This window comes from Saccopteryx bilineata, chromosome 1 (genome assembly GCF_036850765.1).
Source record: "Saccopteryx bilineata isolate mSacBil1 chromosome 1, mSacBil1_pri_phased_curated, whole genome shotgun sequence".
NCBI classification, from domain to species: Eukaryota; Metazoa; Chordata; class Mammalia; order Chiroptera; family Emballonuridae; genus Saccopteryx; species Saccopteryx bilineata.
This window is the reverse complement of record NC_089490.1, coordinates 318,219,511-318,243,746: the sequence shown is the minus strand read 5'-3', so window position 1 is coordinate 318,243,746 and position 24,236 is coordinate 318,219,511. Positions and strand designations below refer to the sequence as shown.

The window sequence follows — 24,236 nt, the reverse complement described above, 5'->3', positions numbered from 1 at the left end:
ACTACCAATTTGTACTTCTGTATCCCTTCTCCTTTTTCACCCATCTAACCCCCCCTCCCCCCAGCAACTATCAAAATATTCTCTGTATTTATGAGTCTGTTTCTGTTCTGCTTGTTTAAGTTGATTTTTAGATTCAGTTGTTGGAGTTGTTGGTAGGTATGTATTTGTCACCATTTTATTATCCATATATTTTTTTTTACCACAGCACTAAGTTTTATTAGGGATTTCTTTAACGTTAAGTCTCTAGGAATGAGGGAGTCAGTTAGGGGGCACAGAGCCCATGAAGCCTCAGATTTCATAGTGAACCATAGGCTCAGGTTCTTTGGACGGATCACCGCCTCGTTCCAGGTAGAGATCATTATAAGGATACTGCTTTGGCCCCACGGGCTGGTCGGAGGGATAAGTCTCCTCTACCCAAAACATGAACACCATGAAGGCCACGAAACCAAAGAGGTGCTTACACATGACAGTCCAAGAAACAGGCATAGGGGATGTGTCCACACGGTTCCTGATATACATATCTAGGTCCCAGTGAATCGGTTCACCAAAGTTTAACCTCAGTTCTGGGTGGTCCCAGTCATACCATGGATCCCTCTCATGCTGTGAGCGGTCAGGGAGCTTTGGGTAGTCGCCATACCCCATGCCATCATCCGGGTACGGCTGGGCTCGTATTCTTCCACTCGCATATTATACTTCTTGGCGGCAGCAGCCCTTTCTTCTGGGGACCTGGGATAGGGCCCAGGGAGCATATCCTTGGTAATGTGGGAGGCTGCCCGTGCACCCAGCAGCACCATGTTCCGGGCTGCCCTTTGCAGCATTCGGACTCCCAGGACCCCCGCCCCGGCCGCCGCCATCTTGACCTTTTGCGTGCTTATTATTATCCATATTTTTTATCATTATTTTTCTTCTTAAAAATGACCCTTTAACATTTTATGTATACTGGTTTGGTGGTGATGAACTCCTTTAGCTTTTTCTTGTTGGGAAAGCTCTTTGATTCTAAATGATAGCTTTGCTGGAGAGAATAATCCTGGTTGCAGATCCTTGCTTTTCATCACTCTGAAAATTTCTTGCCAGTCCCTCTGACCTGGAAAGTTTTTGTTGAGAAATCAGCTAACAATCTTATGGGAGCTTCCTTGTAGGAAACTAACTGCTTTTCTCTTGCCGCTTTTAAGATTCTCTCTTTGTCTTTAACCTTTGGCATATTAATTATGATTTGTCTTTGTGTGGGCCTTTTTGGGTTCATCTTGTTTGGGACTCTCTGTGCTTCCTGGGCTTGTGTATCTTTTTCCTTTACCAGGTAAGGGAAATTTTCTGTCATTTTTTAATGTAGGTTTTCAATTTCTTGCTTTTTCTCTTCTTCTGGTACACCCATGATATGAATGTCGGTACTCTTGGTACTCTTGAAGTTGTCCCAGAGGCTCCTTATGCTGTCCTCATTTTTTTTGAACTTTTTTTTTTTTCTCTTCTGGTTGGGTGTGTTCTGCTTCCATTTCTTCCAAATCTCAGATTTGATCCTTTGCTTCATCTACCCCACTTTTGATTCCCAGTCTCATGGAGTTTCTTCTTTATATTCTTAGTTGTAGGACTTCTTTTCTGCTAGGTTCCAGGCATTTCTGAATAATGGTTGTTCTGTAGTTTAGTTGTAATTTTGATGTTGTGAAAATACATGAGTACAACATTTACCTATGCTGCCATCTTGGCCAGAAGCCCCATAAATATTTTTGAATATGAAAATAATGCTGAATATCTGGAGAATTGTTATGAAGATTAAATATATATATATATCACACAAGTATCTGGCTCATATTGTTAAGATTTGTATACTAAATTACAAAGTGCTTTACCTATAACAATATTGACTCCTATTTGCCAGATTCATTTCAGCACTTTTTATACATGTATCACTAATCTTTATAACAATCTGTTAAGTTTGGTGTTTCAATCCCCATTTTGTACCTGAGAAAACTAAAGCTTAGAATGGGTAAATAACTTGTGCAGGAATGCTCAGCAAATGGTGAATCCAGGCCTTCTGAATTAAATATCCATGTTATTTCTACTACAAAACTTTATAACTGGCCTTGCCTGTGGTGGCATAGTGGATAAAGCATCAACCTCAAGTGCTGAGGTCCCTGGTTCGAAACTCTGGGCTTGCCTGGTCAAGCGTATACAACAACCAGTCAATGAACAACTAGAATGAAGCAACCGAGTTGATACTTCACGCACCACCACCCCTTTCTCTCCTCTCTCTCTAAAATCAGTAAAACTTTATAACTGAACAAAGGGTATTGCTTAAACTAGAATTCCAGATGTTGGATTTTTCCTTTCTATTTAAAAACAATTATGTTCCAAAGTTCATTGGTGAGGTAGTAAATGGATGGAGAGAAGGAAGAAAACATTCATCTAGCAAACATTTCTTTAGTTCCTAGGTCTGTACAGATGAACAAGACAATTAAAGAGAGGAAAAATTGCATTGCAGAGTGAGCAATGACATCAGGCATATTATATGCCCAAGGTACTGTGGTGGCACAAAAGAGAAAGTGATTGCTTTTAACTGAGGTGGTCAGAGGAGGGTTTACAAAAGACAAGTCACTTGGAAGATGTGAAGAAGTTTGTCAGGTTGACAAAGTAGGGGGACAATGTTAGACAGATGGGTGGGACAATATTTTAGAAGACCCTTTGAGCCATGCAAAGGAGTTTGAGCTTTATCTAGCTAATGAGGAGTATCTGAAAGGTTTTCAACAAGACAGTAAAATGTAAATTACTGAGATCAGTAAGGCAGAGCTGTGGAGGATTGCAAGGTAGGACTAGTCTGGAAGTAGTGAGACCAAATTGGAAACTTGTTGTCTTTCAAACAGTATATGGTGATATTCTCAATTAAGACAGTAGCACCAAGTTAATATTTTTTTAAAAGACAATAGCACTGGAATGGCATGAAGAGGTGTTTTATGAAAAAGGCAATACAGAAGGACTGATAAAATACTGAGAGTAAGACAGAGGTGGACATGTAGGATGACTAAGTTTTTTATTTGATTGGTGAGTGGCAAATGATACCATTAAATGCATAGAAAATGCAAACAAAATAAGTTCAGTTTAGGCATGCTGAATATGACGTGTAGCCAAGTGGCAATATTCTTGGTAATTGGATAGAAGATCTCACTTTGAGTCTCAAGAAAGCATTGGGCTCAGTATACAGTGATGGCACCATCACCATGGGACTAGGTTAGTGAGGGGAGTCTTCCAACCTAAACTGCAAGGAAGAGCCTTAATTGACAGAGCTCTCCTGAAGGTCTGCACAACACTTCTTATATTTCATGACCAAACTCTACATACATCCCATGGCCACATCCCACAGAGACTAGAAAGTGCAGAGTTTTAGCTAAGCACATGGCTGTGCCAAATAGAATTGGGATTCCTTAAGGAAGAGGAAAGAATTGATATTGGATCAGAAACAAGCAATGTATCATACAGATAATATAGTCAAATATCTACTTTTATTTCATACATGTACAATAGTATATAGTAGACATTACAATTACATAGAAAACATTAATTTAGAAATACTTTTTAAACACATTTTATGAAACAAGTTAATTCAAATCTTCACATGCATTTTATCATCAGTATTTCTTATCACTGTAATAAGTTTATGAATCATCCAGTATTTTTCCAAAGCATATCAGTTTTCCTAAAGTTATTTGAAATAACAGAAATTCCCACTAGAATTTTCTAGAAAACCTCACTAGAAATTCTCTAACCCAAAAAAGTAATTGCATACACTAAGGTAGGGTTTGTTATGTTTGTTTTTTGTTTTTATTCTTTAGATGTATAATTTTAATCCCAATAACATAACTATTATATTGATTTATTTGAGGGACATTTATGAAGACTTACTTCCACTAGCTCCAGGTCATTTAACTGCAGGCCACTTAGCCTACTTCCATTTACTATACTTAAATGTATTTGTAAGTTGATACCTCCCAGGAAAAATTCCTCCTTCTACTGATTTCTTCAGAAGACCTCAAAAAAGCATTCAAAACCAGTGTTGATTGAGGTTAATTCTAGCTTGTTACCTTTCAAACATGTATGTTATATAAACTAAAATAGTTGCACAAAGACTTTATTTTGAAAGACTTTGTAAAGTTACAAGGCAACTTCCTTTTTTTGTGAGGAATAATTTTAGGGGAAAATTACTTTTTATACTTGGGCATGTATGATACTTGTAACATGTTTATCTTTATTCTCCACCACTAAACGTAAACTCCAGTGGAACAGGGACTTTGTTTTGCCTGGCATAATGTAGACATTCACAAATACTGGTTGAATGTATTAATCTTCACCCCACACACCTGGTCCTCTTCCCTGTCCCCTTTCTCATTAAATGACATTCATTCTGCCTATTTTATGCATGCAAAATTTCCAGGTGTTATCTTTGACTCTGACTTCCTTTGTCTCTGCTCCTACATATTCATTGACTCCTTCTACTTCCATACTTCCTTATTTGCTATGGGTTTGACTGGTGTGAATATCAGATTTTCCTGGATTACAGCAGCACCATCCCTCCTAACCAGTCTCTATAGCCCTTCAATTAATTCAATTAACAGTGGATAGGGCTTTCACCAGGAAGGCTGAGGTCACCAGTTCGAAACACCAGGTTTGCCCAGTTAAGGCACATACAAGAAGCAACTACTGCAGGTTGATGCTTCCTGCTCTTCCCCCCTTTCTCTTTCTCTTTCTTTAAAAGTCAAATCTTAAAAATAAAAAAAAATAAATTGTTTTTGACTTGACCTACAAGATCTACTTTAACTCCCTAACCTCATCTAAGCATTATTGCCCTTTGGAATCTGATCATGTTGAATCTCTTTACTTTCCTTGAATGGGCTCCCCCCTTCTTTCTCACATTACAGACCTTAAACTTGCCATTTTCTCTACCTTAAAAAGTATATATAATCTTTCCTGTGTCGTGCTAGAGCAAGATCAGAACAGCTTGACTACTAAATTTTCAGTTTAGTTTGCTGATTGCTGAACTGTTGGCAACTTAGAGTCCACCATGGAAATCAGCAGATGCTACAAATCAGGGCTTTTTGGGAGGGAGGTGTTTTCGTTATTAAACATTTACCAGTATGCTTCTTTGCTAAGCTAACTGCTACTCACCTTTCTGATATAAACCTAAATGTTCTTTCTGCATTAACCTTTCTTCCCAACATCATTAGATTAGGTCCACCTACTATCACATTGTAGACCAGTAGTTTTATTGCTAGCTTTACCCAGTAGCCAGATAAGTTTCTATTGAATGAGTACAAAAAACGTTTTACATAAATGTTAAAGGCACACTTTAAAATTAAATACCCATTGCATTTTGCAGTTATTTATTACATGTTCTTACAAGCTAATATCTTTTTTAAGTATGATACTTTGTAAAACAAGCCTTAGAACAGAAAACAGGAGAACTCCCATGATCTGTCTGCAATGTGTTACCTAGTTCTATAGCACCCTGCACTTCTTCATAATACTCAGGCACGTTAGTTAATATCTCCACTTTTAGTCTGTAAACTCCATGAGGTCAGGTACTGCACCCATTTGATTTTGGAATTAAGTTGTGTACTTTTAGTTGAGTAATGGGAGCAGGAGCTAGAGACAGAATAATAACGGAGAAGTGAAACTAAGTAAAACTGATAGATTCCTCTTTCAAGAAGCTACATTGCTGACAAAAATTAGGGGATCAGGGAATGTGCAGACTCCAGTTACTTTCAGCCTTCTGTATAGTGCATTTTCATCAATGAAATAAAAGTTGGTTTTGCATCTCATTTGCATAATTGAACAACTTTTTGTCATTTTTGATGTTCTCATTTAATAAAAAAAATTAAATGCTTCTTTTCTATATTGCTTCATATTCATTTTGAAATATCCCCTAAATCTTGTGAGCAGTATATTTAGGCCTGACTGTTGGTAGCGCAGTGGATAAGAGCATCAGCCTGGAATGCTAAGGTCCCAGGTTTGAAACCCCGAGGTCACTGACTTGATCGTAGGCTCATCCAGCTTGAGCGCAAGCTCAACAGCTTGATTGAGCACAGGGTTGCTGGCTTGAGTGTGGGATCATCAATATGATATCATGGCTGCTGGCTTGAGCCCAAGGTTGCTGGCTTGAGCCCAAGTCACTGGCTTGCACAAGAGATTACTGGCTCAGCTGGAGCCCCCCCAGTCAAGACACATATGGGAAACAGTAACAACCAAAGTGAAGCAACTACAAGTTGATGATTTTCATCTCTCTCCCTTTCTGTCTCTATCTCTCCTTAAAGAAAAATAAAGCTATTTAGAAAGTGATGAAAGCTTGACGTGAATGTCATAATAAGAGATATTTATTGCAACAATGTAAGCACAAAGAAAAACTTATAGTCAATAATCTTTATCCCAATCTAATTCTATCCCCTACCTTTTCCACCCACCCTCTTACCACAACACTACGACCACCACTTCTGAGGTAACTATTGTTAAGTTTTGGTATGTATTCCTCCATGCTTTGCTTTTCTTTTTTTTTTTTTTAATTTTTTTTTAAATTTTTATTTTATTCATTTTTAGAGAGGAGAGAGAGACAGAGAGAGAGGGAGGGAGGGAGGAAGGAGAGAGAGGAGAGAGAGACAGAGAGAAGGGGGGAGGAGCTGGAAGCATCAACTCCCATATGTGCCTTGACCAGGCAAGCCCAGGGTTTCGAACTGGCGACCTCAGCATTTCCAGGTCGACGCTTTATCCACTGCGCCACCACAGGTCAGCATGCTTTTCTTTATGATTATATAAATAGAGGCTATATCTTGTTCGTTCGTTTTTTTTAATCATACACATTACTTTTTCTTTAGGGTTAGGATTAGAGTTAATGTTAAAAGAGGGGTTAGGGTCAGGGTTAGGAGAAGGGTTAGGTTTAGGGTTCCATACACATTACTCTTAAACTACTCTTTTTCTACTCAAAATGCTATGGTTTTCCTTCAGAGTCAATACAGCAGATGTTTATTGAGTAACTGCTAGTGCCAGGTCTTATTCTATAACCTGGGAATGTAGCAGTAAGAAAAACAAGGCTTCTACTACTGTGGAGCTTGCAATCTATTCTATTCATTAACTAGTGTAAATGTACTATATTTTGTTCACCTTTCTTCTATTCATAGACATTGAATCTGTTTCCAAGTTTTGACAATGCAAATAATACTATAAAAATTTTCTTATACATAAATCTTAATCTATTATTGGTGATTTTGTTTCTGCAGGACATAAAACCAAAAATGGGATTTGTTGGATCATAAGATATTCATGTTCTGATTAATATCCATTTACTTCCCAAAAGGTTGTAAAAATTCATACTTCCATCAGCAGTGTGCGAGAGTGCATATTTCCTGGTACTTTTGCCAAAGTCACCAATCTTTAAATCTTGCCAATGTAATGGGTAAAAGTGATATCTTCTGGCTTTTATTTTCATTTTGCTCACTGCTCTTGGTGAGTATATTTTCATAAGTTTTTTGGCTATTTGTATTTTTATATGATTTTTATATCCTTTGGTCTTGTTTAAATCAGGCTTTTAAAAATCTTAGTCATCATTTGCCTGACCTGTGGTGGCACAGTGGATAAAGTGTCAACCTGGAAATGCTGAGGTCACCGGTTTGAGGCCCTGGGCTTGCCTGGTCAAGGCACATATGGGAGTTGATGCTTCCAGCTCCTCCCCCCTTCTCTCTCTCTGTCTCTCTCCCTCGCTCTCTCTCCTCTCTAAAAATGAATAAATAAAATTAAAAAAAAAAAAATCTTAGTCATCAGGGATGTCAGCCCATTTTTAAAAAAATCATATTTGTTGCAAACGTTTGTTGCAAAATCTGTTGCTTTTCTTTTATTGCTCATCGTCAACATCAATTTTTACTGACTAGCACCTTTTTTTTTTCTTTTTTCTTTTTAGAGAGAGATGGAGAGACAGGGATAAACAGACAGGAAGGGAGAGAGATGAGAAGCATCAACCCATTGCTGCACTTTAGTTGTTCATTGATTTTATTACTTTCTCATACATGCTTTGACCAGGGGGCTCCAGCTGAGCCAGTGATCCCTTGCTCAAGCCAGCAACCTTGGGTTCAAGCCAATGGCCTTGGGCTTCAATCCAGCAACCTTTGGACTCAAGCTAGTGATTATGGGGTCATGTTTATGACCCACACTCAAGCCAGCAACCCCTGCTCAAGCTGGTGAGCCCACAGTCAAGCCAGTGACCTCAGGGTTTCAAACGTGGGTCCTCAGCACCTCAGGTCAATACTCTATCCACAGTGCCATTGCCTGGTCAGGAATGCTCAGCACCTTTTAAACATATATGTGATTTGGGGGTAATTTTATTTTTAGGAAGTGCAAAGAAGAACCCAAAATATTTGTTGCCTCCTTTGAACTCAGAGCATAATCCTAGGGTTCAGGTTTGCCCATCAGCCTTATCAGTGCAGGCCTGAGATTTGAGCAACTGAAGCGAAGCAATGCACAGAGAATCCATTTTACAGCAGAAGTAATGGCAGAGGCATCAAGTTTCCAGGCAGGGCAGTCCTGGCCCGGCAGTGGCCTTAGTAAGGAGAACACATGGTGACACCTTCCTTTAGTGCTTGGTGGGACTGCAGGAAGGATGACTGTTTCTTCATCTTGGCAATTCTGTATATGATTTTGGATTGTTCTCAGGGCACAGCCTTTAGCTGACTCTCTCCACCTCCTGAAAAGTATGTGGACTGCCTGAGATACTTTATTAAGTGTCTCTTCTGATCTTTTCAGCCAGAGTCAGCTTCTGGTGCTTGAAACTAAAACTCTTGCCTACTTTATTTTCTTTTGCCATATAGAAAATTTTCATTTTTACAAAGTTAAATCTATGGCTTATCTGTGGTCTCCCTGGATAGCATTAAATTGATAGTCACTTTTAAATTTAGATGTAGTTGGTGATTGGTGGTGGTAATTATCAAGACAATTAATTGGGAAAACAAGACTGAAGGAAAACAAAAAATTTCAAACATTATATGACCTCCTTTTTACTGTAAATCATTTTTTTAAGTGTCAAAGATATCTATACTTTGACATACAGTGTTGTTCAGACTGTTACAACTTGAAGGTAACAAAACATTTCTTTATAAAGCACTTATTACTTAGATATTTTGCCAATTTAAAGTTGTTTTTCCCCAATTAAATTAAATGAGATTTTACTATAGTTATTTTAGAAGTTAATTTTTATTATAATTTATAATAAAGTATCTAACTTATTTTCCTCAAATTTGTATTTTAGGCTTTTTTCAAAGACCCAAATGTTATTCCCAATTTGAAGATACTTTCAGATTCTGGACAGTGGATTACGTTAGGTAAATAAAATATATTTTTATCTTTTCAGATGAGTATTTTATTATTATAACAAAATTTTTTCCTGAGGAATATTTATTAAAATACTAATTGTGAATAGTCATTTGTTTGGTAACATCAAGGTCGAGTATAGTCAGCTGTGCCAGGCCTGCCCTGCACTGTTCTCCTGGCTTAGCACATGAGAGCAGTCTTTCTTTTTTCATCAATTTAGTATTTCTTTTGTGCCTTTTATGAACTGTGCCAGATACAGAGGACATTAGGGTGAATAAGAGAAGACCTGTACTCAGAGAACTCATTATGCAAAAAAATCTGTGTAGTAATGTATCACAGGTGCTACCATAGCAGAGGGAGCAAAAGGAGGGAAGTGGCCAGTGCTCCACAAAGGGCAGGGGTCTGGTAAGAAAAAGTCCCCTGATTTGAGGATGCTTGGGGCAGAGGAGTGGATTTCTGATAGGAACAGCCACTATGGAACATTCTTTAAAAAACAGTAATACCTGTAACCACAGTGAATTTAATTTAGAAACAGTAATATATTAAATTTTGGAGGTGTCTTAAATTCTCAAAAGGAGAACTTTGTATGGCTAATGTTTTTATGGCACATTGAAACACAGCTAGAAATCTTTAAAGAAAATTACACAAACACTTAGAAACACTCAAATTTCTAAATGACTCTCAGGTCAAGGGATAAATCAGCATATTAATAGAGTTTTTGAAATTTTGAAAACAAAAACATGAACAATGTATATTTTTTAAATTTCTATTTTATTTTTATTTTTTAAATTACAGTTGACATACAATATTATTTTAGTTTCAGGTATAAATCTCTGTGATTAGACATTCGTATAACTTATGAAGTGATCACCTTGATATGTCTGATACCCATGGGACACCGCACAGTTACGACAGTATTATTGACCATATTTCCAAAGCTGTACTTGACATCCCCATGACTGCTTTATAATTAGCAGTTTGTACTTCCTAATCCCTTCACCTTTTTACTACCCCCTAAACCGCCTCCCAATAGCCAACCATCAATTTGTACACAAAAATTATATTTTAAATTTTGGATTGAAGCCTCTTAACAATCATCATTCCATTTAGAAGGGAAATCTGGCTGGTAATGTGAATTTGTACTCAAGAAAAAGCAAGTTGATTTTAAATTGGATGGGGTTGTTTTGGTGAATTCTTACATTGCATTTTATGGAATTCTAGTAGCCTTGCACAAAAATAACTTTTCTTAGTATTAGTCAAAAACAAGATTACAAACAGTTCATGATGTTAAACTTACTAGGTCAGATTTTATTGCTTTTGGCTAAAGGGTACTGCAAAATTTATAGAGTAAAAAGCTGGTACAGCATGATCTTCAGACTACTTACAAAGTTAAACTGAGCAAATATATTTACCACTTCAAAATCTTCAAAAGGAAATAATCAGAGCCAGGTATCACAGTGTTTATAAAGCATGTTTGCAGTAACCAGTCAACTCATTTACAAAAAATAAGGTTCATTAAAAAAAGTATTCAATCCTCCCTCGTATTGGTACATACTTCAGAAAACACTTTTTTCTATTTTTTAAAAAAAGGCATTGCCAAAAGAGAGATTCTAAAACTCTCCATGTGCTGACAGAATCAATTAGAAATACCTTGAAAAATAGTGAAGAAGATTCTCATAGCACTCATTTCAGAAGCAGACATTTCCAGTGGATTGCTAGTATTCTTCAATTAGCTTGTTTTTATCTCCCCCTACTTACTTTCCTTCCTCTGAAATATAGTCATCATCTCTCTAATTTTACTCTGGGGGTGTTGGGCAAATAAGTTTGTAAAATTTGTGTTATTTGATTTTGCTCACTTTTATTGTTAAAAACGGCCGCTGCCCAAGTGAAACGGCTAATTACCTTCCTGCTTGGGAAGGGGCTTTGTTATGCTAATGTGTGCTGGAGGAGGGTTTTTTGCGCCAAAAAATTTTAAGAAAAGTTTGTAAAGAAGGAGGAGGCCAGAGGCTATTTTTGCAGAGAAGCAGCCAGGATGGCAGGGTGCTGAAGAAGAAGATAGTTTGTGCAGAGATAAGGAGATGGGGAACCAGAGGGGACTGAGCTGGTGGAGGGGAGGCAGGGGCTTTGATTCTAGGAAAACCCGGAAAAGATTCTCCTGGTTGTGGAAACGGAGAACGTGTGAGTGGGTTTTAGAGCCCTGTGTGTTTTTTTACTCACCAGCCAGGTGCGAGGCTACAATAAAAGGAATGGCCCACCAGTTTTCGGCTCCACTGTTTTTCTACCATGTGTCCGAGTTCATTGAGAACCTGCATATACCTGGCTGTGACAGCGACCTTTAACTACTGGCCTTACAGGGGGCCTTGATAAATGAAGAAACAGCTTTTTAAAATGAGATAAAGAACATTCTTCTAGCAAGTGAACCAATGTTAAAGGGAGTGAGAGGGAGCCTCCCCCACTACCAATTGCGCTGCTGCTGCTGTTGTCAGTGCTGCTTCATCCTCTCAGCCAGCTGCCTTTGTTACATGCCTTGCCATTTTTTAATTTACATACTATAATGGGTGCTTGCTATGTGCTTAGCTAACAGCATTATATATATTATTCTCAAAACAACTCTGAGAGGTATTATAGATCCATTTCACAAATGAGGAGTGAGAGGCATGAGCTAAGTAATTTGCATAGTTTTACACAGCTGGCTGGGTAGAGTTAAGATTCAGATCCAGACTCTGGAATTTAAGACCTTGACCACTGCACCATCCTGCCTCTGCCACTTCCACATTAATGAGGTTGCCAGGAAAGCACCAACTTAGACACAAAATAAAAATAAAACACCCAGTATATTATAATGCTAGTATCAAGGGGGAGAAATACAGTTTTAACTTTCTGTATGATCATAGTGATACATTATATATCTAATAAATGCTACAGACATAATCAGTCAAATTCCTATATTATAGTTAGCATGTGCTAAATTGTATCCCTCCAAAATTTTTACATTGAAGCCTTCAATATGATGGTATTTGGAAATAAGGCCTTTAGGAGATAATTAGGTTTATTTGAGATCTTGGGGGACCCTCATGATGGGAATAGTGTCCTTATAAGAAGAAGAGAAAATAGCAGAGCACTCTGCAATGTGTGGACACAGATAGAAGACAGTTATCTGCAAACCAAAAAAAAAGTCTTCACCAGGAATCAAATCAGCCAGCTTCTTCATCTTGGGCTTCCGGGCCTCAAAAACTGTAAGAAATAAATGTCTGTTGTTTATACCACCCAGTCTATGGTATTTTGTGATAGCAGTTTGTATGGCTAGTAGTCACAGCCACGCATGTGCAGGTTCTCATTGACTTCAGACAGACGGTAGAGAAACAGTGAAGCTGAAAACTGGTAAGGGGGTTTTGATTCTAGGAAAAACCAGACAAGATTCTCCTGGTTGTAGAACCTGAGAATGTGTGAGTGGGTTTTGGAGCCCCATGTGTTTGTTTTTACTTGCTGGCCGGTTGCAAGGCTAGAATAAAGGGATGGCCCACCAGTTTTTGGCTCCAGTTTCTTTATCTAATTTCTCCGAAATCAATGAGAACCTGCACGTGCATGGGCTGTGATGGCCGCAACTACTGGCTGTACACAGCCGGATCTAACTACGAATTTTGGAAATGGAGTGCTGCTATAACAAATACCTAAAAATGTGCAAGTAGCTTTGAAACTGTAATGGAAATGGGTATAGGCTGGACGAGTTTTGAGGTGAATGCTGGAAATACGAATTTAAAGGTTGATCCTAATGAGGTTTCTTGTGGAAATGAGGAACATTTTATTGGAAATGGGTGGAAAGGCAATCCTTAGCCTAAAATGGCAGAGAAGTTGGTAGAGCTGTTGTAGTATTTTGTGGAAGGTAGAATTTAAAGTGATAAAATTGGATATTTAACTGAGGAGCCGTCTAAGCAATGTGTCAAAGGAGCAGCTTAATTCCTCCAGAATGCTTATAATAACATATGAAAAAGATAAATTGAACAAGGAATTGTTAAGCAAAAAGGAAACAGAAATTGAAGATTGGAAAATTCTCAGCATATCCATATCGTAAAAATATGAGAAAACTCATTCTAAAGATAACACTAAGAGTGTGGCTGAGCTACCAATTGATAAAGAAATCATGGATTCAAGTTATGGACTTAACCATTTCAACAGAAGCCAGGAATAGAGATGGGGATTGTACCTTCAAAGACACTGCAGTTTGAACTAAAAGGAGCAGAAAAAAATGAGATGAAATAAAGTCTGTCAAACATCTTAAATCCTAGAGGAACATACCTTAGAACCATGTGGCTGCAAACATGCTCTATTTTTCAAGAAAAGAGAACTGAGAATGCAATTCAGAAATTATTGGGGCCACCTCCTCAGTCTGAACAACACTGAGCCTGGAGGAGAGAAGCACAGAGGTGTGGCCCCTGCCCTGGTGTATCTGGAATGCACTGCATTGAACCAAAAAGGATTATTCTTGGGGCTTAACATCTAATGGAATTTGCCTTGATAAATTTTAGGCTTGCTTGGAACCATCATTCCTTCCTTCTTTCCTATTTCTCCCTTTCGGAATGGAAAGGTCTATCTCTATGCCTGTCTCACCATTGTATTTTGGAAGCACATAACTGTCTGATTTTACCAGTTCATAGCTGGAGAGGAATTTTGGCGCAGGATGAATCACTTTTAGACTTTAAAGTTGATGCTGGGGTGATTAAGACCTTTGGTACTGTAAGGGCAGAATAAATGTATTTTCCCTATGAGAAGGACATGAATTTTGGGGTCCAGGGCAGAATGCTATGAACTGAATCATGTCCCTTTAAAATCCATATGTTGAACTTCTAACCCCATGACTTTATCTAACCCTAATTATTTCCTAAGGGCCCATGTCCAAATACCATTACTTTGGTAGTTAGGGCTTTAAAATGTTAAAATTTTTTTTAGGCAATTAATTTTAACAGGGTGACAATGATCAATTAGAGTACATAGATTCAGAGAAAACATCTCCAGGTCATTTTGACATTTGATTATGTTTATAGGGACATAATTCAGTCCATAGTAAATGCTATTTCTATGCTTCAGATTAAGTAGTTTATATTTAATTACCTTTTCTCACTATCCAAACCCTCCTGTCACTCCTTAAATCAGAGTTTGTGTACATTTGTTAAAATGGCAAGTTGCCCAGTGATAGTCCTTCAATCTGTGGCCACCAACCCATCTTTGAAGAGTATCTTGCTCTCCACTGCTCTTGTTCTTTGGTTTTCTAATACTGCTTAGACCTACTCATCGTTTTCTGTGATCTTTTCCTTTTAATCTCTCCAGAAGATCTTTACCTCCAAACCAGAGCTTTTCTTAGCAGCATTGCTTTCAAAATTACTGAAGCGTATACAATTTCTGGCTCTGGAAATCCTTCTTCCTTTACGCTAGCCCAGCTCAAGTTCTAGCAGAACTCTGGATGTATAGCTAGAGGGAAGAAGTATAAATAATCGCCAACATTACTTCTCTGAATATCAAGCAACTTCTCAGTAAAAGTCTGGCAAAAGTGCTGGGAGAGGACACACCAAGGACCACCACACCTCTGTCTGTAATCTCCCTAAAAGTTTGAGGAAGAAGAATGCCACCTTTCTATATCTGAGTGAGAGCATGTGTATACTACATGTGTCCATAAAAAAAAATTGACCATGTGATTCACTGGGGCAATAATAAAAATATTCATTTTAATATTTATGTATTTCTAAAATTAATAGAACTTCTAGTAATGGAAAATACATCAGGAAATTGGTGGGGAGGGGGAAGAACGAGTACTACAAAGGAAAACTAGACAAAGCACTATGAATTCAAATTTCTCTAATCCCAAACTCGTGATTAAGGCCTGGTTTGAAATTTACCTTAAAAAGAAAAAGCTTTTTTTTTGGTCAATAAACACTGTAAGTGAGATCACAATGAAGAAAATTTTAAGTGGAAAGGAACATTTTCAAGATACCCTCAAGGACTTTAGAAATACCCATTAGTTAATTAAAATTTTTTAATGTGCATTAAGCATAATACAAATCCAAAATTGTATAAATTAATTCCTGTGCTTTTATAGGCAATTCTGATATATGCTTTAAAACTAATCTAAGAAGCCCTTGCTATGCAAAAAATTATTTTATTTTAAAGCACTTACTACTTTACATATGCTTCATCTAGGCTTGAAATGATGAAATTTTGTTGTAAACTTTTAATGATAAATAAAAACTTTTAAAGTTGCAAAATAAGAATTTAATATTCCTGTTGGTTGGTTAGCTAGAGCATCATCCCAAAACACAGAGGTTGCCAGTGTGATTCCGGGTCAGGGCACATACAGGAACAGATCGATGTTCCTATCTCTATCTTGCTCTCTCCCTTCCTCTCTCTAAAAAATCAATTTTAAAAAAATTACCCTGGCTGTATTGCCCGGTTGGTTAGCTCACTATCCCGTAGCACAGAGGCTGCAGTTCAATCCGGGTCAAGGTACATACAGGAACATAAAATAGATTGATATTCCTGTCTCTCTCTCTTTCTCTCTCTTTCTCCCTATCCTCTCTCTCTAAAATTAGTAAAATAAACATTAAAAAAAGAATTTAATAAAATCCCTAAACTAATATACTATTTAAATATATCAAAATGTGTCAAATTTCATTATTTTGAACCTCTGCATAGTAATACTTGTTTTGGAAATAACTGAGAATGCTAAATTTTTATATGTCTATAAAATGTCTTTTTTCAGGAACTGAAGTGAAAAAAATCGAAGCTATAAACATTCCTTGCACACAGCTTTCAATGTCATTTTTTAAACGGTTATACAGTGAAGATATTGTACGAGAAAGTGGACATATTGTTAAGTGTTTAGATTCTTTTTGTGATCCTTTTCTTATTTCTGATGAGTTACGAAAGGTAAGGACAATTTTAAAATTTCACAATAGAAGTTTATTTCGGGAAATGCTTTATGTCAATAACTTTACCTGTCTATTTTTTTCTCTTTTTTTCTATTTTTCTAACTTTTACCTGTCTAAAACCCTTAAAATACCCTTTATCAATGAATAATGATCAGTAATAATCATTACATTGGTATGTTTCTTTTTGGATAAGACTTTTACTGTCAACTTAATTATTTGTGTATTTTAGTGGTTCTCAAACAGGTGCTACTGACATTTAATGGATTGAAGTCCAGAATGCTGCTAAACATCACACAATACACAGGACAGCCCCTCAGAACGTAGTTATCTGGCCCAAATGCCAATAGTGCTAACGTAGAGAAACCCTGTTCTATGTAATTGATAGCTATTTTTCTTCAATGTGGGGCTCTTAACATAGCAAATGAGTATTTGAAAACATACCTGGAGTAAAAGAATCTTTTTATCTCATCACTGAAATCAAAAAAGCCATATTATTTAATGTTAATTTTTGTTTTAGTGAGAGGGTTACTGAATTTGAAATCAGAAGTCATAGATTATTTATCTAATTTCTGAGTTATTATTTACAAGACAATAATAACCATATGCAAATCATTCAATATCTTGAGCCTCAAGATTTTTCCTGTACAACATGGAGATTGAAATGTCCGTTCTATCTTCTTCCCGAAATCATTGAGAAAATGAGTGGAAAAAGCATTTAAGTGCACTTTTTAAAAAGTATGAAATGTGCCTGACCTGTGGTGGCACAGTGGATAAAGCATTGACCTAGAATGTTGAAGTCACTGATTTGAAACCTTGGGCTTACCTGGTCAAGGCACATAGGAGAGTGGATGCTTCCTGCTTCTCTTTCTCTTTCTGAAATGAATCAAGTCTTTTAAAAGGGGGGGAAAAAGTATAAAATGTTTTTAAAATAGTATTATCATTATTTTGATTATTGAGAAAGAGTATTTACAAAGTGATAACAATTTAGGGCTTTGTTATCAAATATACATAGGTTCAAATCCAGGCTCTTCCACTTAATAACTGATATTTAACCTCTTTCTAAGCCTCAGTTTCTTTCTCTATAAAATGGGAATAGTGTAAGAATTATGTGAGATAATGCACTTAAAGTGCATAGCACTATATATAGCACTTAGTAAGCTTTTGATAATATTAACAACTACTACTAATTACTGTTAGCATTCTGCATTAAGTGAGAAGGGAGATGTACAAGTTTAATGTCTTGCAAATCCAGATAGAAGCTACTGACACCATAACAGACATAGCAATCTTGTCTGTAGGAGACCAGGAAGAATCCAGCTAGTCTATACATTGATCTACACTAGTACAATACCTAAAAGAACTCTTAGTTTGAGAAAATAAAATAAACTAATTAAGAATAACCAAATTTACCCAATTGAATGAGACTATATATAGTTTGGTCTTAGGTGAAGTATAATATATTTATGTACAACAAGATAATGTAAATATACAGTGGGAAATCTGATATTAATGTCTGCTCCTTAACAAGGATTAGAAATTATCATTCAGAAAGTATTTGATCTAGTCTGGGTTTTTCTCCTTTGAGGTATGTCTAATCTCAGCTCTTTGTCTCAGATCTGTATTGGCATTCTTAATCTATTTGTGTCAAAGTCCTTACCCCTAATTTTGGAGAGTTCATCAACACTTCTACAGAGAGAGCCTCGGCAATGGACTTTTTAAAAGGAGGATTTGCCTTCCAACAAAGTATACTCTGAAAACTGCCTGCGGTGGCCTGTCTTATTTATGCCATGAATAGCACTTCTATTTAGGAAGTGCTGGGACTCAGTGTTTTTCTATAAGTTGCCTGTATTTTTTGCTCTTGTGTTCTTGGCTACTCTGTGGCAACAGGGAATGTTTAACTTGGTTGCTTTCTGGCTGAAAAATAAATATCTTCCAGATTTGGCCTGAAATAAAAAGGGTCCCCACTGTGCAGCAATGCAAATTCTGTTGGCACAGTGAGTAACATAAGTACTGATAATAATAACCTCCTTCCTGACCGTGGCTCAGAAGTTCAGCTCATTAGCCATACAACTGAACAGATCTGTATGTGAATGGAGAGTGAGAGCAACTGTAGAATATTATTGTTTTAACATTCATTCCAAAAACTTTTTCTAATTATTTTAATTTGTAAGTTACACAGCCTAATCAATTCAATATATGAGAATGCTCATAAGGAATATGTTAACTGTTTATTTTTATAAAGTAAACTTATTGGAGAGACATTGTTTAATAAGACTATATAGGTTTTAAGAGTACCCTTCTATAATATATGATCTATATGTTGCATTTGCATTGCGTGCCTACCACCAAAAGTCAAATCATCTTCTGTCATTACATATTTAAAGTATTCATTCTTAAGGGCTCAGTCACACCCTTGTAGTAAGCCAGATCTTTAGGCAGCTACAGACTTGGACTTTAGTATCATATCATTCCGTACAGAGGGGAAGGGAGGGAGAAAAAGGAGATGTGCAAGTGGCACACCCAGAGAGAGGGAAACTATGGACCGCTTCCCCTTACCTATCTTTCACTATAAGTGTCTTTGGCTTTCATCAAGTCATTATAAGTAAACTATATAGACAACACCATAGAGTTTATTATTTTTTAAAATACCTCATGTAGTGACCTTGTGATGGATTTTCACTCAAGATCAGGGTAAAATGTATCTGTACAATTTTTATAGCTTTTCTCCATTTAGAGTTCCTTATTGTATTTATTTCCTCTTCCCACTTTATTTCTTGGTTAACAGTTTTTTGTCTTTTATTATTTTTATCTTATTTTATATTGCCAGCTATTACACTTTTTTTAAGTAGGTAAGATATAAATAATTTAATAAAAGAATATATGTTTTAACATACATTCATCACCTTGTCAACAAATCAATTAATTATCTGTACTGCCCAATGGTATAAGAAAATCCCCTCCATCAGACCTAGTCAAACTATTTTCTGAAAGTGGAAGCAAGGTCTCAAGACAGAAAAGGTCAATGTACATTGGTGATGTGTAAGGTGATATTATTAAAGGAGAGCAGGAAAAGGAGAGGTGGTTATGGGGCTCTAATTACCTGAATAGTTCAAAATAGAGTAACTGGAGGTTAAGGAAAGTAGTGATCCAAACACTGTAAGGTAAGAGGACTTAGAAAAGGACCACTGTGTTTGGCCCCCATAAAAGCAAAGGTTACAGACCTAATGCAATGGAGAGATTTTTTTCATTTATTTGTGTTCCTATTGTTTCCAAATAAGATTTAAGTTGACTCAGCACTAAATTGCAACAGCACTAAAACAACTACTTAAAATATAAACTATAGCTAAGAAATAAAGTAGAAGAAAAGGCTTAGCTTTAGATTTCTTTCTTTCATTGAAGGTCAGTACCTAATGATGAAATGGGATGAAAATAAGTGCTACCGGTCTCACAAATCCCTTTCTTAAGTTACCTCAGCATTGGTTATTAAAGCAGCACTAAGATTATCTTAAGATATGTAAGTCGAAACTTTCAAAAAAAATAAAAATTAGAACCTTGTATTATGTTACATTAAGAAGAATTTTATCATCTTACATAGGTTTTGCTAGTAGAAGACTCAGAAAAATATGAAATATTCAGCCAACCAGATAGAGAAGAGTTCCTGTTTTGTCTTTTCAAACATCTTTGCCTTGGTGGAGCCCTTTGTCAATATGAGGATGTGCTTAATCCATATCTGGAAACAACAAAGCTTATCTATAAGGATCTTGTGAGGTAACCTAGATTACAAATGTAAACCTCTGGTTAATAGAGTAAATTATGTGTTTATCAATGGTGGATTACCTGGAATCTGTTTGTGGTCCTGTTAGCAACCAAAGTGTATAAAAATAGCATTATCATGACCCCCTTATCATAGGCTCTTCCTCTTCTAGGCTATGAAATATCTATAGATTTCCTTGACCCTCTTTTAGTGCCCAGTCCCCTCATTCTTCATCTGCCTCTCCTTGTTTCCTCATTAGCAACTGCCATCTTCCTTTTTTACCCCAGACCTCCTTTAAATTTCAAGAGAACATGAGATCTCTCAGGGTATTTGAATTTGCTTGGCTAATAGTTTAAAAAATAAAAAAAGAGAAAAAAATTACTTTTGTTCTACAGAGATGGAAGAATTTTCATGTAGGTATGTAATCTTTACTTTTCAAACTAATGCCGTATCCCAGTTTGTTTAAGGTATTCTACTAGGGGGTAACTTTTTAAATTTTTATTTTATTTTATTTTTTAGTGAGAGAGAATAAGAGAAAGAGAGGGACCGACAGATAGGAATGGAGAGAGAAGAGAAGCATCAACTCATACTTGTGGCACCTTATTTGTTAATTGATTGCTTTCTCATATGTGCCTTGACCCAGGGGGCTGCTGCCAAGCCAGAGACCTTAAGCTCAAGCCAGCGACCATGGGTCATGTCTATGAACCCACACTCAAGCTGTTGGGCCCACGCTCAAGCCAGATGAGCCCACACTCAAGCTGGTGACCTTGGGGTTTCGAACCTGGGTCCTCTGCATCCCAGGCTGATGCTCTATCTATATAATCAAATGTTCAATTAATTCTAAGCAAATGATTATAGCTCTTTATATTTTAAAAACTACTCCAGAAATTCAAAAGAGGAAATTGTCAATGTCAGCAGTCAGGGAAAAGGCTTGATGAATAGAGTCATGAGGGCCAGGAAAGAAGAGGGCAGTCTGCTCCCAGGTCAGTGGAGATGCACAAGTCCTCATGTTGGGGAGGCTAAGAAGGAGCCCAGCCCAATTATAGCACAACATTTTTTTGAAAACCAAGATTATTTCTCTCATGATTGAAATGTAAACATGCTTATGAATTTCTTTGCTAAATGAGGAGGGGATATGAAATTGTCTTTCCAGAGCAACTACAATAGAAAATTATAATTAGAATAAATATTTGCTTATGGTTGCTGAGGTGTTAAAACAAAGCAATGGGAAGAGGACAATATCTCAAAGTCCCTTAAGAGCTATATCACTGCTGTGGCTTCTAACATTGGTTATGCTGATTTGGGTCAGTTGCTATGTCACTTGGGTAAGGTAAAGATGTAGGGCGGAGCCATATAGTAGTTATCAAGGCATATATAAGTAGAGGACACAGATGGAACTTGAACTTTTATCAGTAATTTCTCAGAATTGTGAGACATATATCCAATCAAGTTATTTGTACAAGCCACTTCAACCAAGAAGGGTATTTTTCCTGTTCCTTTACCTGAAATTTGGATGCTTTTGCATTATTTAGAAAAACATCTGCTATCTTTCTAGTCATACATACAGTAGCTGCTTTACAGTTTCTAACCAGGCCTTCTAGATAAATATCATCACTAATCCATTCTGGTAAAGAAGTCCATTCTTACGTTTGTGGGTATTGGGGTACATAACAGAGCCTGATTTTAGGAGTGTCTGGCTCAAACAAAAGGATAAAAATATTCTTGAGATATTTTATCCCTTATCCATTATTACAAGTCCTATAAAAGATACCTTTTAAATGTTTTGAAAAATGCCTACTTTTTAAGTATTATGGTTCCTTAAATAACATAGACAATATTTTAGACCCATTTTCTTAGAGAAATGATTGTTTCATTATATTTCAAAAATAGCTTTGCAGAAATAATCATAAAGTTACTAATGCCTTTGTCTTTTCTATTTTAGACATTAGAGACATGCTCTTATCAAAGTTTTTGGAGAGGTTCCCTGAACCACATATCTGTCTTAGATGTGAAATTTTATGATTTGAACTGAGAGGCTTAGATTATGGCCTTCGAATGCTAATTAAGCAGTGGGATTCTTGTTTCTTACAATGATCAGACTTACCTAGTGTGATCTGTATACCATGTTTAGAGTCAATATGACACTGCCTAAGAAATCAGCATAAATAATATTAGTAATAAAACACTTATTATATTTTACTTCTAGATCATTAATATAATTAACACTTTTAAAGAGAACTATATGGGAATTATATCCCAGCATCCTTAAAAACCATAGTTATCTGGAGAGTGAGTCAGTGATTGCCAAAAATCTGATACAATGCAATTATTAGTAGCATATCTGAGGTCATTAATGAATATTACTTTGTATTTTCTTTCCTTTTTTTCTTAAGAGATATCAGACAGGTTATACTGTTACTTAACCTATAAAAAATTAGATGAATTACCTTATGAGATATTTTAAAGTAATAACAATATAAAATTAGAGGTAATAAAATGGAGTAATATGATTCATTTCTGTTAGGAACCAACTTCTAATGTATAATTGTAGGGTGTTTTTTTTTTAATAATACACTAATGGTACATATCAGTATGTCTTAAGTGGTTATTTTTTTTTTAAGTGAGAGAAGGGGAGACAGAGAAACAGATTCCCACATACACCCTGACTGGGATCCACCCAGCAACCCCTCTCTGGGGCTGATGCTCGAATCAACCAGTTATCCTCAGTGCCAGGGGCCAACATTCTAACCAATTTATCCACTGGCTGTGAGAGGCAAAGAAAGAGCAAGGGGAGAGAGAGGAGGAGAAGTAGCGGTTGCTTCTCATTTGTGCCCTGACCAGGAATCAAACTCGGGATGTCTACATGCCAAGCCAACACTTTATCCACCGAGCCAAGAGGCCAGGAACCAGATCAATAATTAAAATTAGATATAACCATAGATACGTTCTGTATTTGGTCAGGGTGTCTATGTAGGTGTATAAAAGTGTTTTATATGTAATAGTTATAGCACAACATTTTAAAATGTAGTCTTCAACTTTTTAAAAAGTATATCTTGGGTATTAGGGAAATAAAAGAAAATGACTTCAACCCATGTCATAGAGATATATGGAAACCAATTAAATTATGTGATTCCTGGTTTTAAATTGTATTGAAATGTTTTAGAGATGAAAATTACCTAAGAATCTTGAAATCGCTTAGATCTGGCCATTCCCAGTGGGTGCAGAAGTTCAAACACACACACATGCACACACACACCCTCCCACAAAGGCCACCTTCTTTCTCTCTCCCATTGCTTTTACATAAGTAGTGAGGGAGAAGCAATGCTTTCACCTGATTGAAGGAAGAAGAGGGATCTCTTCCTTTAAATTTAGCCTACACATGACACACTTGAATAATAAATACCCTTGACACAGACGTATGTATAGAGTGTGGGTATAGAATAAACAGGTGAGTGTAGGAAAAGAGAACTGGACTCTGTGTCATCTAGGTTCTATTCCCAGAAATACCACTATAATTGGAGTATCTTAAAATATATCATTTAACTTTTCTAGTTCTATTGTTTATAAAATTGGCAAAATAATGCCTTCCTCACTGAGTTGTGTGATCCTAATGAGATAAATTATGCAAAGGTACTTTGCAGATTATAAAGCATTGTAAATATAATGTGTATGTATTTATATGTAGATATCTGCAGCTTATTTCCTCAATCCTCACTTTGCTTCCTCACCATATATTGCCACAGGTAATCTTTTGTGGGAGTGTAACTGAAAGACACTACTGAGAAAAAATGCTTTTAATATTGTAAAATTTAGTAATATATAATTTAACAAATAGTTTTTATATATAGTACATTATTTTACTTGATTCTCCTATAATCCTAGAAGGAACCATAGTATGCCTCGTTTACATATAAGAAATTATCTCTAGCCTGGGTATCATTTCATCATTTGAGTCTCAGACCTCAATCTTCTAAAATTCGATATTCTGCAATTTCAACTCAGTTAACTTTGCATCATTCTTGAATGAAATCACAGATGCCATCCTTTCAAACCATTTTAGCTGGAGCATATATATTTTCATGTTGTGTATCATTAAGAACACCTGAATAGGCACTGGCCAATTGGCTTAGTGGTAGGGCATCAGCCCTGCGTGTGGAAGTCCCAAGTTCAATTCCCAGTCAGGGCATGCAGGAGAAGCGCCCATCTGCTTCTCCACCCCTCCCCCTCTC

General features: G+C 36.6%; 1 protein-coding gene and 1 pseudogene across 2 annotated transcripts in view; one reads left to right on the top strand and one right to left on the bottom strand.

Annotated features, from left to right (window-relative positions):
• Positions 1-24,236, top strand: part of CFAP300 (cilia and flagella associated protein 300) — a 32,431-nt gene that overhangs the window by 5,427 nt on the left and 2,768 nt on the right. For both annotated transcript variants that reach the window (XM_066247943.1, XM_066247934.1), the window contains exons 4-6: positions 9,272-9,344; positions 16,085-16,251; positions 19,849-20,021. In XM_066247943.1, the coding sequence (XP_066104040.1) occupies positions 9,272-9,344; positions 16,085-16,251; positions 19,849-20,021 (413 nt within the window). The remainder of the gene's footprint in view (positions 1-9,271; positions 9,345-16,084; positions 16,252-19,848; positions 20,022-24,236) is intronic.
• Positions 43-5,760, bottom strand: LOC136316143 (NADH dehydrogenase [ubiquinone] 1 beta subcomplex subunit 8, mitochondrial pseudogene; annotated as a pseudogene).